The sequence below is a fragment of the Natator depressus genome, chromosome 9 (genome assembly GCF_965152275.1).
Source record: "Natator depressus isolate rNatDep1 chromosome 9, rNatDep2.hap1, whole genome shotgun sequence".
Taxonomy (NCBI): Eukaryota; Metazoa; Chordata; order Testudines; family Cheloniidae; genus Natator; species Natator depressus.
Window position 1 is genome coordinate 72,722,278 of NC_134242.1, and position 19,941 is coordinate 72,742,218.

Below are 19,941 nucleotides of genomic sequence, written 5' to 3' on the forward strand. Positions count from 1 at the left end.
TCCTGAGTGAAGGGAAGTGTCTACATTCATTTGAGGGGCGAGGATCAGCCCACATCCCTCTCAGCATTTCCTGTTGGCTAGCCTAGGTGGCTCCCCACTCAGCTTACTGACTTGTGAGAATCCCATTCTGGGACACCTGTCTCCAGAGCCTTGGTGCCTGTCTTTGGGGTTGTGAATTCCACTTGGCAGCAGCGCACCTAAAAGTTATTTGCTGTAACGCTCAGCCTGAATCTCCCTTGTGAATCCCATCCTGAGTGTCTTCCAAATTCCACAATTACAGAGGCTGCCTTGTATTTTGAGGGGATTCTTTCTCCTAGAAACAGCTGCTTAAAGCCAACTTCAGCTTTACGCAGCCATTCAAGCCCATCTTCCCAGAAGCAGAGTGTCTGTTCTGCCTTTTCAGAGTGCCTGCAGCAAGTGCCTTGGGGAGAATGCTGGGCAAGACGCTGTTCAGTTTATCCTACCCAGATAGCTAAGCAGTGAAAGTATCTGTTGTACGCTAGTAAAGATTCTTAAAGGGGCTGCATGCCTAAGTTGAAATCTCACAGCTTTCTGCTTCTTTACGGATCCTGTGCTGCCAACTAGGGGGAAATTGGGCAGATTACTTCCCCCTCCCTCTGTCATGGTCCCTGGGTAAGCTGCTCTTCTGAGACACTTTTTTCAGTCCCCCAAGTTTATCCCTTTCAAGTTACAGGCCCAACCCCGTCTCTGGGTTCCACTCCCATGGTTGTCACCTTAAAAAAAAAAAAAGCAGTCTTTCTTGTTAACCTTGATTTAAAAAAATTTTCCTCTCCAGGTACAGTGTCTTCAAGAAGCTAATGACCAGCTGGACTCCAGATATTTTGGCGAGCTACTTGCTGAAGTGAACCGCAAGAGTAATGACCTGTACAGCTGTTTACTGCAGCATGTGGAAAAGATAGGAAGAAGGTATTGTAGACCCCCCTCATTGTGGTGGTCCAGGAATGTATACCATGGTTAGAGAAAGCAGTGCTGTTTGTTTGAGCTGCATTCTGCAGACAGCTAAAGTACATAGAGTGTGGTGCATAGTAACTTAACTCCTTGAATATCTCAAGATGTCAGAAGCCATGCTATTTTATTGAATGCAACAAGTGTATTTCAAACTGTTTGACTAATGGTCAAGGCACTTTACAGAGTTAAACAACTATGTACTTCCCTTGTCAAGATAATTTAGACAGCACATAGTGCATACTGCAGTGAATATACTGCACGCTGTGACTTTTTGCTTTAAGACACAATTAATTATTGTACTCACCTGAAGATGCAAAAAAGGAAGCTACCCTGATGCCAAGGTTAAGTGACATGCTCCGGATTCGGAGACAGGCTATGTGCACCATAATGCACAGCATCTATAAGCAAATTAAGCTGCTTTCTACATGTATTATAAACCATTTATGAAAGAATAATTTGATAGCTGCCATCTGAGAGGATTCAGTACAGGAGCTCCTCACTTAACATTGTAGTTATGTTCCTGAAAAACACGACTTTAAGCGAAACGATGTTAAGCAAATCCAATTTCCCCATAAGACTTAATGTAAATGAGGGGGTTAGGTTCCAGGGAAATTTTTTTCACCAGACAAAAGACTATACATACATACACACACACAGAGTATAAGTTTTAAACAAACAGTTTAATACTGATACACAGTGATGATGATTGTGAAGCTTGGTTGAGGTGGAGGAGTCAGAGGGTGGGATATTGCCCAGGGAAAGCCTTACTGCTAAATGATGAACTAGCAGTTGGCTGAGCCCTCAAGGGTTAACACTCACATTCTACAAGGCAGCAGGAAAGGAGGGAGGGCAGACAGAGACAGACACATACACCCTGTGAGTGTTTGAGAGATAGAGATGCGCATTTCCCCTTTTAAGTATGAAGAGTGGGGTCAGAAGTACACTGCCTTGTTAATTAGATCAGCAAGCTGATTTAAGGCAGCAGCTCCCTCCATCCGTGTGTCCCCCCTGCTCTATGGAAGATGGGGTAAGTGGGGTGCAGGAGCAGGGGGGAGGGGGACACCCTGACCTTAGCCCCCCTCTTCTCCCCTCCCCTGCACAGCAAGCAGGAGGCTCCTGGGAGCAGCTCCAAGGCAGAGGGCAGGAGCAGTACATGGGGGAAGGGACAGCTGAACTGCAGGCAATTGATAGCCTGCTGAGCAGCTGCTGCACAGGGAACTTAGGGGAGCACGGAGCTGATAGGGGGGAGCTGATTGGGGGGGGGCTGCCGGTCCACCCTGGTTCCAACCCCCACCAGCTAGCTGCAGTGGGCTGCTCTTCCTGCAAGCAGTGGACAAAGCAGGCGGCTGCCAAACAAGTTCTAAGAGAGCACTGCACAACTTTAAACGAGCATGTTCCCTAATTGATCAGTAGCGTAACAATGTTAACCGGGATGACTTTAAGTGAGGAGTTCCTGTATCTTCAAAACAAATTACAAGTTTTTCTAAAATTCCTCATTCTTCTCCTCCCCACCACTTATGTTCAACGGAGTCCAGGAAAAGATTTGGCTCCTGTTCAGGCAGTAAAGTTTCTCCAGGAATGAATTTGGTCCAGTCTGTAGAAAATAGTAAGATTTTAATAATACCGAGGAATTAACTCATCAAGATACTGGTTAAGGCATTGGCAGTGCTTAGAGCAATTGTAATGGCTCTCTGATGTTGCTTGTCACCTCGAGGAATATAAGGGGCCAGTTGGGCTGAAGCTAACCCTCCTTTGTTCTGATCCCCAAATTAAAAATGTGGTGGAGAGCCGAAGCCTGCCCATTTTTCTTCTCATGATTGGGCAGGTTTTTTTTCATTCCTCTTTCACATCAGCAAGAGGCACGCTGTTAATCTGTCATTTTTGTGTGTGTGTTTTACAGGACACAGGACAATGAATCTACAAGTCAAGTAAGCACTCAGAGCAATCCAGTCCAAATGGTCACTATTTGTTGGTAATAACAATGGGGCAGATTCTCAGTTTTGAACTCAATGAAATGATGCCAGTTTACCCCAGCTGAGGATCTAGCCCAATCTGTAATATAAGGAGGACAATTTTTGATAGTTGTGCACGCCTAGGAAACAGTAGGATTCCTAAATATATCTATAGCAATATGGTTCAAATATGATGTTTTTAAACATGTACATTTAAATGATTTGTAGTACCATTATTTAGTACCTTATGAGGGGCAAACATTAAAACTTTTTTCCTGTGTGTTTGTCTGTAAAACTGACAAGATAGGTAAAAACCTGGATAAGATGTATGTCACTTAAAAAGCTTCCTACTGTAAATACTTAAACATATAGCACTTTCACTCTCCCACAAATGCAGCAGCTGTTTTTAACAACACTGCACAGAGTTGTTTCTCCACAGGAAGTGAAGTACAATATTGCCTCCAAATGAAACTTAAAGGGAATTTAATCTGTTTGCATTTGTCAGTCTAGTCAGTTACAATCTCTAACTACTGTCATCCTGTTGGAATGTGCCACTTACTAAATCATGTATAGCATGTCCTGCAGCGTGTAGGTCATTCTAGTCTCCAATGACTTACTGACCAAGTCTGTCCATACTTAGCATGTAGGATTTGATTTGATCAGATCACATCACAGGCTAGTGTAGCTGCAACTCAGTGTAACTTTTATTTCTCCAGAATAGGAACATAATTAAGTGTTTGTTATTTCTAAAATATACACATTTAAAATTGACAGACTTTTTTTGCTTATTCATCAGCAAAAAATAAATATGCTTCAAACTAATGTCTCCATCTAAATTAGCTTTATATACAATGTAAGACATACATTTTGGAAGTTTTCTGGATATAACTTGATCTGTGTGCATTCCATTTCTCAGAGTTTTCTGTCTTTCTCATGTTTTCCAAGCAGAGTAATTTAATGAAGAAATCACATTGTGATATACAGGAAGAATTCTTATTCGAGATGTCAAAGCCAACAAATTGGTTTGTTTTTCTGTCTTCATTATTAGGTAGAAGATATTGAAGGTTTGATTCCCAAAGGACTGTCAGAGTTGACAAAGCAGCAAATTCGCTATCTCCTGCAGGTATGCAAATGAAAAATATTACTTGCAAATCTACAAAAAACACTGTTAATTTAAGGCAGTTAGTGATTGGCTTACACCTGGAAGCACTGATGTCTTACACATTTTTATCCTATCTAATGTAACTGTGAATGTTATTCCTATAAACATCTAATCCTTTTTTGAATCCTCCTAAGGGCTTGGCCTTGATGTCTTGTGGCAGTCATTTCCACAAACTAATTACTTTTTTTACACTATTCACATTTCCTCTTACCCGTTTTAAATCTCTCGCCTTTCAGTTTGATTGGAAGTCTCCTCACATTATGAGGATGGATTAAATAGGAGCATCTGGATTACCTTGTCTGTACCTTTCCTTATTTGGTCACAGTTTTATATTAAGAAGTGATTAGTAGATATTTTATTGTTATTGTTATAGTTCAGCAGATCTTATTGATAGCTTACAATCCATGTTGTGTAACCATCTATAACATCATCTGATGACTACCTAAACACACATAACTCATGTCTGTAACTTCCTTATGACATCTATTAATAACTTAACGCTTTATAAGTGAATCTTAATATAAAGTGTGCCTCGCTTTTTATATACCTCAGTCATGTTCTCTCTTAGTAATCTTTGTCACACATCTTTGGATCCCTTTAGCCAGATGTTTTTGGATATGCGGTGATCAGAAAAGAACACAAGGTTCCAAATGAAGGCATATTATTCTCAGTATTTTTTTTCCCATCCTTTATACATTTTAGTGGTATGCTTTTCTGGTCACTGCTGTGAAATGTGCTCAGTCAGAACTGAAACTCCTCCTTAGTTCATCTGGCATTGCTTAGGAATTGTAGTATAAATGTTATGTTTGAAGCCCCCTTCTAGTGCTAGCTGCTGCAGGCGCAGCAGGTGGAATAATGAGGGAGTACCATGAGCTCGTAGATGCTGCTTTAAAATACTATTTTGATACCCCTGTAGTCAAAATAACAGCCGATCCTGATTTTTATTTTACACAGAGGTATTTCTTTCAGTTAAAATTGTTAGTGTTAATCTTGTGTGTTACAAAACACTTCTGTTAATTTGAACTAAGAAGAGATGTTGGGAATCCTGTGAAAGAAGCTTTCAAAAGTGCTGCGTATTAATAAGAAAATTAAGTAGACAGGGAAACATGATCCATTTTGATCCAGACATAAAAAGATCAGATTACAATCTTTACTATATAAATACCAAGCCTTCACTGATAATCCCAAGAGTCATTGATCATACCAGTAACTAGAGCTGTTTCTGTATCCTTTAAAGGAAAACAACTTGACTCTTCACCATAACTTTAAAACGGACTTGTTGCACCATGAGATACTACAATAACATATTGTTTTAATATGAACAGGCCCCGCGCACCGCCACTTCAGTTTATTAACAACGGAAAAAGACGACAGCCAATACAGCATTACTAAGCACTACTGACTCCTTTTAAATCTGTTTTGCTTTTCTCCACTAAAGGGAGGAGCTGGTGTTTTTATCTAATGGTTTTTGTCCTTGGGGTGAAAGCTTAGTTTGGCAGATCTCAAAGAAATTGACTCACTGGTGTGTGCTTTCCCAGGAGTGATGACTAATGGTTTTGGTTTTTTTGTAATTGCTCTAATTCTGAATGCTGTACACTCACAATATAGCTGAAAATCTGAAATATTAATGTTTTTTTTCCCGTCCCACTGTGTGCAAATATGAAACTCTTCTTTATTTCTCTTATTCTTTCTTAGTTGGAATGTTTATTTTGTCCTATATTATGAGGCAATCTAAATAATTTTGTGTAACTGACAGTGTTGTTTTTAGTGAATGAAAAAGTCTCATCCTTGTAGTCATGGATTCAGATTTCAAAGTACAAGTGACATGAGCAGCTCTTACAATTCTGTTTCTAGAATTAGTTAGCTGCAGAGTAAATGTAATGTCCAAGTTTGAAATTATCTAACGTGTCTCTAAACAGATTTCAAATAAATCCTATACTGTTAAACTAAGGACAATCAGTTTTACTATTCTTGTTGTTTGGTTATTTTCAGTTATTGTCAAAGATTATATCCCACAAAGAATCTGAAATCAATCCTTTTCTTTTTCCTAGATGAGAGTGACATCAGATAAATCACTGCGACTTGTTCTTTCCACTTTTGGCAGTTTGCGTGGGGAGCTTTGCCATCTACAAGATGACTTAGGGGTAGGTTATTGCAAAATTTAGTTTCCATTGTCTGATCTCTTTGGTTGGTTGATTTGGAGGCCTGAAGGGACCATTATGATCATCTAGTCTGACCTCCTGCATAACACAGATCTGAGTTTTTACATTACATTGTTTCAGGTATTTGCAAGAATCAGCTTTAGTCCATAAAAAAAAATTTAGACTAGACTAGTATCTTGTCCCAGCAGCAAACTCCACTGCCGTTACTACTGTTGCATGATGACTTTCCCTTAATGATTAGCTGTATAGGTAATTGCCTATTTTGATGAAGGATACTCTGATACCAGGATGATGTGCATAGCATAGGAAGACAGGACAGCAAAATAACAGAACTATATATACTGTGGAGAATTTATATCTACCCTCACTTGATGGTGCTTAACTTGACCAGGATGAGAGAATAAACGTGACAGATGTTAGTCATGTTGCTTAATGCACTACTATCATGATATAAGAATCTATACAGAAAATAATGTAACCACGGACACTTTGGGCTAAGTGTGCAGTATTGTAACAGAGCAAACAAATCACAGATATAATTTAAATTCTATCCAACAAAACTGATTTAGAATTAAGTACACACTTTGGGGTCTTGTTTCATTTAGTTTGCCTTTATGATGAGCTGATAAATTAGTCATTTTAATTCATTTGTTTCTTTTAAAAATAAGGGGATCCATTTTTTATTTATACTGACAAATTATAGTAGCTATTCATAACAAGTACTTTTGTCTCATAGAAATTGGAAACTGACAAGATGTTACTAGAGAAAGACCTGGCTTTTAAAGAATCTCAGGTGAAGGAGTATGAAGCACTGTTGGCATCCGTGAGGGAGAATAATCGTCAACAGCAGGTAAATTCATATATTTATTATGAACAAATTTACTATCCCTCAAGAATTCACACTTAAAATAAATACTGAGCTCTATGAACAACTTTCACAAATCTATTCTTGGTAGAACAGCTTCCAACAAAAAGGAGAGAGGTTAGAGATCAGCATTCTCTGTAACATGTGAATGTGTTGTTCTGAACACTTTATACGAGTACTGTTACCGGAGATGTTCAGACATCTAACACGGGGTGGCCAACCTCTGGCTCTGGAGCTGCATGCGGCTCTTCAGAGGTTAATATGTGGCTCCCTGTATAGATGCTGACTCCGGGGCTGGAGCTACAGATGCTAACTTTCCAATGTGCTGGGTGGTGCGCTCTGCTCAACCCCCTGCTCTGCCCCAGGCCCTGCCCCCACTCCACCCCTTCCCCCGAGCCTGCCATGCCCTCACTCCTCCCCTCTCCCCCCCCAGAGCCTCCTGCACATGAGAAACAGCTGATTGTGGGAGGTGCCGATCGTCAGAGCTGCCGGTGGGAGTTGCTGACATATTACTGTGGCTCTTTGGCAATGTACATTGGTAAATTCTGGCTCCTTCTTAGGCTGGCCACCCCGATCTAATACATAGGGTTCTGGCTAGGAAAATAAAGGGGCCAATTCTCATTTATACTAAGGCCCCATATGCTGCTCTGTCCTTGTAATGGAGCCTTATGGATCCAATTTATTTTTTCTACATTAATTTTTAAAAATACTTTTGTGTGTTTTTAAAAAAATCGTATTTATCAGTTGCAAGTGAATGAGATCTGGAAATGTGTTCTGTGTAGGATATGGTAATTGCCAAAAATATCATAATTCATAGCCACTCTAGCAGAAGCAATAAGTTGAGTCTGCTAGTCATTTGTTTAAATTTTTTTTTAGTAATGCTCCATGTACAATTGAAGTTGTTGTCCACCTGTGAAAGCCTATTAAGAATTTAGTCCACTATATCAGATAAACATTGGGCAGTCTTTTGGGGGTAGGGAATTTTTGTCCAAAACTAGTGATTTGAAGAACTTACTCGCTTGAAAAATCCAGTGCTAAGTTTCACAGATTCTAGAGTGAATTTGGCCTACCTCCTAGAATGCCCAACCTCTTTCCACACATGCTTACACCAACACTGGATACAGTATATACACTAAAGGCCTGGCGCAGGGAAGTGCTGACTGCCTTTCATTTCCATTGATTTAACAGAAGTTGAATATGTGCAGCATCTCCCAACATCCGGCTCTCCAGCTGATATGAATCAGCTATGAATAAAGTTATGTAGGACAATAAGTTAAAAAATGGCTCATCATAAGTAACTGTATACCCAAAACTGAGCTCTGCTCAAAGACAAACCTTGAGACTACCTCACTGACCATATCTAAGAATTTTTTGTTTGCTGCTTTCATAGCAAGGACTCAGAGACAGTGCTGCAAAATGTCGTTCACTGGAGGAACAGATCATCTCTCTCCGATGTGCTGAGGGAGAGAAGGACTGTCGGTTAAAAGAACTGGAATACTGCAAGCGTGCCTTGGAACAGGAGATCCAGAACCTGAGAATGAAGGTAATGGTTTTTTTATTTTCTTGTCACTATTTTTTCACTCATAAATCCAGCTACACTAGATTTAGAATTCATAGGGTGGAGGGAAGGTGACATGTAAAGATAATTTTCTTGTTTTCTCATCTGATGATACATACTTTATATCCTTATAACTGTATTACACTGCATAATAATTAAGAGTACTATAATTTTGTTTTGCATAGACCTGTTCTAATCCACTGATACAAACCAGCACAGATGAGCTCTCTAGTCGTTACGTGGAGATGATTAACAACTTGAGAGAGGATAAAGATAGAGAGATCCGCAATCTTAGGGTACGTTGGTTATCTTATAACGTATACATTCATAATCATATACAGATTTCTGAGCAAAGTATGGATATAGGAAAGTGGCAGGTTCCATTTTCAAAATTACAAAATGGAAGAAGCTTATACCAACCAAATATACATACTTTAGCTATTTTGTGGTTTGAAATTAGAGATAGTGGTCTCTGTTTTGTATCCATTGAAATCCTCGCCTTATTGTTCACGTTGTGTTTGGTTGAAAACTAATAATTCACCCTTCAGAAGCAGATTTTACAGAATCTTTTCTAACTCCAAAACTGGGTTGGCAGTTTTACTACACATTAGAGACTTGTGAGTTGAGCATAAACAAAAGATTCATGTATTTTGGGAGCGTGCAAAAACTAACCAGAAAGGCAGCTTTCACAGAATAAGACAGATCCTGATTTAAATTGTACCTATAAAACCTCTGTCACGCAAGGGTACTGTATTTATATTTGGCCTGCTTAGAGATCTTTCTAACTTGTGCTATAATTGGTAACCAAAAGAATTTACCAGAGCATGCTGAGTTTCATAAACTTACTGATACCAAACAAAATAAAAGCACTAGTGAACTACTAAAGTAATAATGTTAACTCGGAACCACTCCATTGCACCAAAAAGGAGCTAAAATCATTTAATTGAAGTTGACCTATTCTTGAGTCTCCCTGAACATTTTTTTTATATTAATCTGGTTATTTTAATGTGGTTTCTTGCTGTGTGAGAATCCACACAAACATAAGGAGATGAGATCTAAAGCGCTGACAAATGTACCAAGTGGACAAACTGGAAATACAAATATCTTTTCCCTTTTATTTCTTTCAGTTGGAGTCCTGAAAGAAATAAAATTGGAGTTTTTGTACCAATAGCAGATATAAAACTTTTAAATAAAATTTGGATTTTTAAGTGTATGCCAGTAGGATGCACAATCAAAAAAAATTATCCTTCTATTATTTGATGAAAATCCTTCATTTTCAGAGTCATGTCCAGGACTAGTCACACAGACAGGACCATACTTTCTGTATTCATAAGACAGGACCATACTTTCTGTATTCATATATTCAGGGTCATGATCGTTATTTAGGCTTCTAGACACTACCATAATACAAATCTTAAATAATTATAAAGTAACAGAAAACAAACAGCAGCAAAACATGGGAGAAGTAGTGCATTAAATAAAATAAAATCCACAAACTGGATAAAATTAGCTTAATTCTAGTTTAAAGGAGACCAGCAAAGGAGGAAAAGTTGGACTTTTTGCCTTTTTAGTTCATTATGTATTAAAAAGGCCTGAAAAGCTTTCTTTGTGTTCTTGGGTTTTTTTTTTTTTTTTAACCATAATATCAGTAATTCAAGTTTAGTGTTCCACAGTTTTGATAGAAGACTCCATTGGGGGTCTTAGATGTATATTTAACTTTTAACTAAGCCATCTTTTCTCCTGTTCAGGTGTGTGTGAGAAATAGGTGTTAACTAAAAACAAACCAACAGTTTTAAACATATGAATAAAATTGGCTTCTCCTGTCAATCAAGTTTTTAATTATCCGAGTTCTACGGGTTCTCCTGTCGCCTGTAGCATGTTTCAGGAAAAACAACATAGAAAGACTTGAACTTCCTCCTTTTCTTTTCTTTCTTCCCCCACCAAAAAAAAAAAATTAAAATTCAGATCTTTTTGAAACAAAGCAGCAAAAAAAGGGGGCACAACTCCATTGTTTGTTCATTGCAGGTCAGCTTTATTTAAGATGTGTAGACTTCAGAGCTATTATTTTCCTTAAATTCCTTACCATGTGCATAACTGTTTGTTTTTTTTTAAAGTCCCAGATAAACCAGTTCCAGCAAGATATTTCAAGAAGAGATGGAAGTAACAGTGACTTCCAGATGAGGCTGCATGAACTTACTTCAATGTTAGAAGAGAAGGAGACTTTTATTAAACAGCAGCAAGAGGTAAAAACAGTGTTCATTTGTGCTGCAGTTTTATAAAGTCTATTATTTACTCTTACCCTGTTGAGGACCATAAGAAAATTCAAATTTTAACTGTGTAAATCATTAGAATTTAAGGTGGAAGATAGAGCAGGTGGGGTAGAGAAGATCTGCCAAGATAACAGATCAGTAGTGCTGTTTCCTTTAATTGCTCTGCTACATGTATAAGTCTTTGGTTTGCAGGACACTTCTTCCATCTATTACTATAAAACTCCTTTGTAAGAATCTTTAATACTTATCAACAGCTGCCCCTTCCTTTCCTCCATGCTAAGTGGATGCCAGAGGAATTTATGAGCATGCTTCATAGAGAGGGGAGTTCTGCAACCTGTTCAACCTTTGTCTCTCCTGAAAAAGGAGTAATTTTTGCCCAACCCCTAGTAATACCCTTGACTGTTAGGTAGAGCCTGTAGGCCTTCCTCTGACCCAGTCTATTGGAATAACCAAATTTGATTCCATTTTGTCTTCTGAAAGGAGTTTAACCTTAACTATTTTCTTGTGACTTCAGAGTTAAAAATGATAATTCTGAACTCTTCACTAAATGTTATTTTTGGTTTCCTTAGGAACTCTTCAGGTTGAAGCAAGAAAGATTATCATGCAATCAATCCACAGGTGTAACAAAGTCTATCATCACAAAAAAGTAATGTAGCAATATAATTTTCTTAAAATTTTTTTTTTAATTTTCATTTTATACTGGTTTTCACAGCAGTAGTGGCCTGCAAACGTCAGGTTTCAAGATTCTCTTTTAAAATGTTTATTTAATATCTGGGCTTAAGAAAAATGTCTGGAGAGGATGTGCTTTATATAGTCCCACTGACCATTTTAATGAAGTGTTTGGAGGATGTGAAGATAAATGAGTGTGTTCCTTCCTCTGAATCTCACTTGATAAACTAAACCTTAGAAAGTTGTATATGTCTGAGAAATGCCAGTGTTCTAGGACTTAGTTGGAAATCTATCCTACTGCACTTTTTATTCAGAACATTTGTATTTATGGCCAGAAAACGATCAGAATAAATATGGCAATCTCTGTCTGTGAATGCTGATTTAGATTTGCTTGCTTTAGGGATAAAAAATATGTACTACTTAATCCATTTTGCTCTTCAGAGTTAACAACACTAAAGCTTGGTGTACACTACAGAATTAGGTTGACATAAGGCAGCTTATGTTAGTGTTTATATTACAGCCTTGCTCCCACCAATGTATGGGCCCTATTACACCTCCACTTATGCTGGTGTAGTTAAGATGTTGGCTGTCTGGTCAATTTCACAGCTCCTTTTGGAGCCATGAAATTCACAAGAAAGCTGACTCCGCAACTGACAGGAGTCCAGGCTGGATCTCCCTGCCAGAGACAAAAAGCCCCAGGTGGCTGACCTCCCCCTGCTCCTGGCAGGGAGATGTGTGGAGCTGAAATCCCTGTCTCTTAACCCCCCCCACTGCCCCTCTTCAGTTGGTGGAAGCGCTCCTGGTGAGGATGCACACCACTGACAGAAGGATGGTAGTGTGTCCAGCAGCCATCACAGTAATTACTGTGGTGGCTGTAAGTCAAGCTAACATAGGTCGACTTAAGATTGTAGTGTAGACATGTCCTGGGCTGAGAACACACATGTCAAAAGAACAGTAAAAAACAGTCCATACTGTCGCCATTTTTTTTTTTTTTTTGGTCCTCTGAAACTGTATGCCTGTGTCTTTTGAGCATCCCTTAATGCTAATTAATAGGTGTTGGACAGAATCATGGCATATAGTTAGTAATGAGTGTTTGGCTTTAAAAGAAAAAGTAATACATGTGGAAACACACACTTCTAAAGTGGATGCCTTTGAGGAGAGAGAAAATTTCGGCTGGTAAACTAAAGCCTTTCAAAAACTATGGTTTAGATATTTACTTAACTCTTTTTAAACAAATCTGGGTCCAATAACTAATCTAGAAGTGAGTATTGTGGGGGAAGGGTTGAATTTGGTCCTCCAAGATGAGATACTGCTTTGGACATAGATGTTTATCTCTGCTGAGCTTTTTAAACAGTATTCCACTTACAGTTGTGCAAAACTTTTTATACAGGTACATGAACCAATATCCAATCCTTGGTCTCCTGTCCGATGACTACATGGTTTCATCACCAGTTAGACAAACAGAGACTATTGTAATTGAGAAGACTGAGGCAATGTAGAAACATGTAAGTTATCCATGTTAGTTATATATCATTTGTTGTTGATGTGCAGATTCAGTACTCTAAAGAAGCCAAAAATGGGCTAGTAAAAAGCATTTAGGCAACAACACTTATTTTGGAGACTTCTTTTCTGTAAATAAAATAGCAAAATGAGCAATAGGTCAGTAAGAACAGCCTAGAGAATGTTTCATAATAGACAAGTACTAAAAATGGTCTCTGCATGTTGGTGAAGAATAATAAGTAGAATAGCCTCTACTTTTTTCCTCTCGTCTATTGTACCTCATATCTTACAACCCTACTTTAGCCTTTGAAAGGGTTACAGTTTTTATTGATATTACACCATAAGTAGTACTGGTATGTGGTAAATGAAGATTAAGCCAAATCAGCTGTTAAATCCCAGCACTGAAAATGTGCCCTATTTTTTGTTATCTCTAATAGGATGTACCACACCCTCAATAAACTAGTAGGGTGGGTGAATAAGAGGCTCTCATACAAAATTCAAAGCCCAGGGACGCTGGTGGCTTCAAATCACCTTTATCTGCTCTGAAACCTGGGCTGCTCCTTTGGCTCTGTGGTATAACTGAGACAGTTACAAGCAGTTTCAAGGTTGCCCCACAACATTGCCTGGAATCTCTACATGTAGTTGGAGGGGTGGGGGCTTTAGTTTACAGCAAGCAGTCTCCAGGGCTTCTGAGGGGATCCTCAGCAGCCAGCCATACATAGTGCCTGAGGAGTCCTCCACTAGTTGGAATCAGCGTTGGTTTTAGGGCCCTTTTACAATAGGCAGAGCAGCACATAGAGGCTTGCTTTTGAATACAAGTAGTTTGCAGACAAGGTTTCTGGGGAGCAGGACTTTAACCCTGAATATAAATATACATCCAGCCTCGTAAACTTAGCTGGCACTTTACACAGACAAAACAGTTCCTTTCACTGAAGAAACAAACATATGACATGTAGGAAAGATTGGTGGGTTTTAAGGAGAGAGTGGGGAGGCTGTTCCTCCTGTAGGGGACACCATAGGAGCATACTCAATTCTGAGTACAAGGAGATTGGTAGAGGTGTAGGAGTCACAAGGGGCAGCTGGAGTCTGTTTGAAAGTTAAACTCGTTTGTTTATTTCACTACAGGAGAGAGAGCGAGTACTATAAGCTGAGAGAAATTTTGAGGTTTTATCTCCTGCAAACATCAGGACAGCTCCCAAAATGAAAAATCCCTCCCACACCTTAATGGGAGCAGGATTTAAAGTCAGCGACACCAGGTTTTCACCCAAGATCTTCATACAGTAGAACCTCAGAGTTATGAGCTGACCAGTCTACCACATGCCTCATTTGGAACTGGAAGTATGCAATCAAGCAGCAGCAGAGACCAATAAATATAGTACTGTTAAATGTAAACTACTTAAAAAAAAAAGAGCATTTTTCTTCTGTATAGTAAAGTTTCAAAGCTGTATTAAGCCAATGTTCAATTGTAAACTTTTGATAGAATATCCATAACATTTTGTTCAGAATTACGAACCTCCCCGCTTCCCAAGGTGCTCATAACTCTGAGGTTCCACTGTAGCAAGTAAAATAATTTCTTTTCAACTGAAACCTAAGTTACAAACCTATGACAATATAGGTTTATACTAGAAGTGTTTTGTTTTTTAACTTCACCTGTAACAACATATGAGGCAGTGTATTTCAGTTACCACAAAACATTATCAGTATTTAAGCAAGTTTTTGTCACTGAAATGTGGTGGTGTGTATAGGTAAAATTTTCAGAAGCACCTATGTGCTCATTACTGTAGTTTTTAAAAATAAGTAGCCGTTGAGTAGCATGCTACCATGAGTACTAGAATATTTAAACCTGGGTGCTTAAAGTTAGACACTGAATGGGAACTAAGGCTATTCACTTGAGTCCCATGGAATGTCAGATACCTATTATATAAAAACAACCATGTTTCTTGCAAGCACTTGTACATGTACAGCAAAATTGTTACATATGTGAAATCTAATGTGATGTTTGTTTTGTGTCAGGAATAACTTCCACTCAATTAACTGCTTATTTCTTTTAGGAATGAACAGATCCAGTGACAGTCCCAGCTGCTTAAAGGAGCTCATACCAAATGACTGTATCATGGCTTTAACGTTCTGCTGCTTTTCATCATTAGTCTAATATTTAGAACCAGGCCTTTCCCTGAACCCCAGTCAAAGGTGTATGTGTTAAAGACACGCAGTGGGAAATAATGGATTGTGAAAAGCAATGGCTGGCCTTACTCAAAGCAAGCAAATTAACTTCTATCTGATGAAGAACACGCATTTTTCATAGTCTGCCCATTACCACCACTACTGAGTCGTAACACACACAATACTAGCGTTACATGCAGTTAAATCCCAGACGCTACATTCTCTATAAAGATGAAAAGCAACAGGCCATACCATTTCTGAAGTTCAGTCCTTCCAGACCACATTGAGTAAAGGGGTATTTTCCATTCCTTGCTGCATTACTGAGGAGAGGACCAAAACCCCCACTTATTTAGTCTGCATGCCTGGTGAAGAATAATAATCGTGAACGGTAGAGGCAAAATTACATCAATTACAAATTACTTGGTAAAGTTTGACACATACGTCTGCACATCAGCATTTCTTGAAAGGGTGGTGCTCATGATTTTGATACACTTAAGTTTTTAAAATAGTGGTACCAGTTTCTACTGCTAAAGTGTTAATTTATTACTTCACGGATCTTACATTGGTTCTAATCTTGCACTTAGCATTTGATCTCAGTATGGACAGATGAGGAAAGATAAGTGCAGCCACTAGAACTAATGGAAATTTAATCAGTGAAGTTTACATTTAAAAAAAAAGCACACAAAAATTCTGATCTCAAAATGGCATAAGAAATTCTAAAAGTAAAAGTTACCTCTCTGAAAACATTTACAGCATTTCTGTACATAAACTAACCAAAATGCTTTAACTTGGGAGCAACTCCATGCAAGACAAACTCCCTCTATCCAGCTCCTCAGTGCTGGGCCATAAGTGATGAGTGCTAATTTAGCAGATACATTTTATGAAAAACATCATCTATAATCTGGCAAAATAATCTTCTAAACTTAAGACAACTAAGTTTTAAAAAGTGCATTAGCGATCACATGAATAAGTTTTTGACTGAACCTTTATAAACTGAAAACCAGCTGTGACTATCTATCTGTACTAGGTAGGCATAGTTTAAGATTCTTGAAATTTACTTGTAAATCAAAATTTCAAGAATATGGCATATCCATTTTTTTATAAAGTAAAATGAAAATAGTTCTTGGGCTATATTCTGTTGTTAATGGAGCAAAATTCCCATTTGATTCAGGACCACAGAATGTGTCCCAATCATTTTGGTATAAGTGATAAAATAGAAAGTTGAAGCAATGTGGTGGGGTTTGAAAAAAAATATAGAGAAGATACTGGGAGAAGAGGAATTAAGGGTTCTACAATACTTAAATAGGTGCTGGCTTTTGTAAAGGGTTTCTTTTCTATATTTTAGTTATATTAGAGGCACTTGGAGTCCATTTTATATCCATACAGATACAATATATATGTTGGTGAGAGCACTTGTGACCTATGGGTAATAAACAGCTGGGAAATAAACATTCTTTGTCTATTAATAAAATATAGTGTGCAAGTTTAATTTTCTGCTAACAAAACCTTACAGCCGTGTGTCCATCTGCTTTAGAAAACATCTAAGGCCTATCTTTTAATTCTTTAGATGCACTAATTTATCTAAACAGCTAGGCTACTTGATGCTACATTTTTATTTAACACTGTTACTAGACCCCAAATCCTTTATGCAGGATCTCAGGAGTAGGGGGGCAGAGTTCGCTGAAGGGCACTCAGGGGAGAGAGCCAGGCATAAAGCTGGGCTTGCTCTATAGTCCTCCACACTGCTGCCGGTTTATGGCCCTTTGCACCACCAGAGTAAGCAAAGAAATTATCAATATTTTTAATTTTGAGAAACACAGTTATTGTCTGTTCTCCACCCCAAAGTCAGTCATGGGGGGCAAAAATTTCTCAAACATTGAAGGCAACTTCAAAACATACCATTCAAATGTTCAGTAGGGACTAAGCCATCCATCCTTACTCAAACTGCCCACTGACATTACCTATGATATCGCAACTTCAGACTCACTGACACTTTAATTTGCCAGAACTCGAATATTTCCTTCATTCTAAAACAATTTTCCTATTTAGGGGCTTGTTTCTGCCCTTCTGAATCCAATGGGCATTTTGTCACTTATCTTAACGGGGAGTAGGATCAGACCCTGGTCTCAAACTCCTGAAAATTAAAACAGGAATAAGGTGACATCTAATGCATATGTTAGACATTCTTTAATTAGCTTAAAGCCCCAATTTCTTATGGCTGACTGCACATTATTAAACAACACTGACATTTACACCATTTTAAAATAATTCTCATTTAGTTATTATGCAAATATGACATTCACAGGGCTCCTTCCCTGCCAGAGTGAGTGGTGATGCTAGAAGATATTCACATGAAAAGGTGGGAAATTGTTTGTCAAAAATGTAGTCTGCCTAATGGCCATGGCAGAACTCTATTGGCGCAAAACAGCCAGTACCATAGGGTTAGTAAAATGGAAGACTGAATAAAATGCCGCCGCCTTTAAAAAACAAAACACCACCTCTGGGGAGCTTTGACTCAAGGGGAAAAAACGCCATTTTTAAAATGGCTAACTATCTTTGCTGGCATCATCTTAGTCTTGTCTCTCTCTGGCTCAACTACCTTGGAAGCAATTCAACAGGCAGCGCACATGTAAAGGAAGAATGCTTTTGGGGGGAAGGAATCACATAAAAAAAGGTGAAAATAAGGGTACAGACTGTCACAATTTGTTTATAGGGCTATGATAAATTTTGTACAAAGTATGCCTTGTGACTGAGTTATCATTTGACTGCTGGATCTGTAGCTAAATCTCTGTACATAGATATTTGTACATAGCTATAACCATAGCGATGTAGCTATATCGTTATGGTTATAGCTATGTACAAATATCTAACATCTCTTAGCTGTAGCTCTCTATAGGCATAGACAAAGATGACTATCCCTGGCTTCAGCAAGCTATATCTTTAGGATAGCCAGCTACAGCCACAGATCTCGACCTATATCTAGCACTGCAGACATCCACAGTGTATCTCTAGATACAAAAGATTGCTATGTCTATATAGGTATGTATTTGCATCTATAGATACATATACACAGATCTATGTCTATAATGAGAGAGCACTGTATGTACAGCTGTACATCTCTATTTATGTATAGCTAGCTATATCTAAAGAGAAAGGTGTATTCTACATTTTAAAGCATGTAGGATTTATTGACTTGCAGTTGTAATAATTAAGGGCCACATTTTCCCCAAAAGAACTACTCTCATGAAAGTAATTCAAATGATCCTATCACAGGTGTCCGTGTTTGCCCAGAATAGTGTAACCACATGCAATTCATCCACAAAAGCAGTAAATCTTGGCTGGTCAGAACCACCCAAAGGTCCTGTGCCTCCTATTTACGATCAGTAGGCTCCTTTTGCTGATTCCAAAAGCCCTCTCAAAAGGGGATTAGCATTAATCCCCTAACACTGGACGGGAGTTGGAAAGGGAGGATATGACAGTTGAGACAAGGGGATGCTGAGGATTTTGTCGCGAGGATGCCACCAGGGCAGGAATTGTCTTGGTACAGGATCTAGTAGAAGGGCTGATCACTGATGTGGATCCCTAGCCACTGCCACATCAGCAACAACATAGAACATATCTGGGGCATGTGAAATCTAACCACCATTAATGTTATTTGCGTGGGGACCAGAGTTGTCTTTATTGACAAGTTGCAACCATTTACTTGCACATTTAAACACTGCTGCTACCTTGTAGCTCATAATGGGATGCTATGTATTGATTGAACTGCCTAAGAATGTGAAACACAACAAAGAAGCAGCTCCCACCAATTTTTCAGTCTTTAAAGATATTTTGGGGGGGATATTTCTGCTCTGCTACCCTGCCTCCAGCACTACCCAATAGCTGAAGCTTGACACAGTGATTATGCATGTATCCAACCATGCATTACTATACAGAAAGAAATTTGCCTCCCTGACTCCTGGTGGTCATCAGCATTCTTTCTTCCCACAGTGCCTAACAATGATAAAAGCATTTGGAAGGAAAGCTTTGGCTATCAAATCTCTAGGGTAAAGTCTGCAGGTACAGGGCATTCCTAGTAGCAGAACTTCACCCCTGAAATGCAATGGGTGATTTTTTTCCACCCAACCACACTGGATGTGGATAAGCAACATTTCTCTTCATCTATACCTCTAGTAAATTGTATGACACAAAGAACGAGGTTTTTATCCTGCAAAACCAATGCTTTTTCCTCAAACTCCTTTCCATCTAATGTTGTTTAGGTAGTATCATCCCTATGGGTATATCACAGTACTCCCAATTATCTGCATTATAGAAGCTTTACAGATACATTAAGCCCTGAAAAATATATATGAATACATTTTATTTTCAAGAGATTACAACACAAAAGAGACAAAGTCTGATTCAAGAAACTTGTAAGCTCTACTTAGTGTCGCAGCAAATCTTCTAACTGCTTGGAGCCAAATATCTCCAGTTCTGCCACTGACCTGCTGCATGACCTTGCTCCAGTTACAACATCTGTACAATGGAGATAGAGTTCCTTTCTTTGCAAAGCACTTCAAGCTCTACAGATGAAAAGCACCATACAACAGCTAAATATTGCACACGCACACACGTGCCCAAAAGCACTTCTCTTGGAATAGGATACAGGAGATATGACTGAGATGTAAGCTA

The 19,941-nt window shown here is 38.6% G+C and overlaps 1 protein-coding gene across 2 annotated transcripts in view; it reads left to right on the plus strand.

Moving 5' to 3' along the window:
- POF1B (POF1B actin binding protein) overlaps positions 1-16,524 on the plus strand; it is a 46,240-nt gene extending 29,716 nt beyond the window's left edge. For both annotated transcript variants that reach the window (XM_074964462.1, XM_074964461.1), the window contains exons 4-14: positions 797-927; positions 2,870-2,897; positions 3,970-4,044; positions 6,135-6,227; positions 6,982-7,095; positions 8,501-8,653; positions 8,854-8,964; positions 10,783-10,911; positions 11,508-11,584; positions 12,998-13,112; positions 15,159-16,524. In XM_074964462.1, the coding sequence (XP_074820563.1) occupies positions 797-927; positions 2,870-2,897; positions 3,970-4,044; positions 6,135-6,227; positions 6,982-7,095; positions 8,501-8,653; positions 8,854-8,964; positions 10,783-10,911; positions 11,508-11,584; positions 12,998-13,106 (1,020 nt within the window). In that variant the 3' untranslated portion in view covers positions 13,107-13,112; positions 15,159-16,524. The remainder of the gene's footprint in view (positions 1-796; positions 928-2,869; positions 2,898-3,969; positions 4,045-6,134; positions 6,228-6,981; positions 7,096-8,500; positions 8,654-8,853; positions 8,965-10,782; positions 10,912-11,507; positions 11,585-12,997; positions 13,113-15,158) is intronic.
- Positions 16,525-19,941: the final 3,417 nt, after the last annotated feature.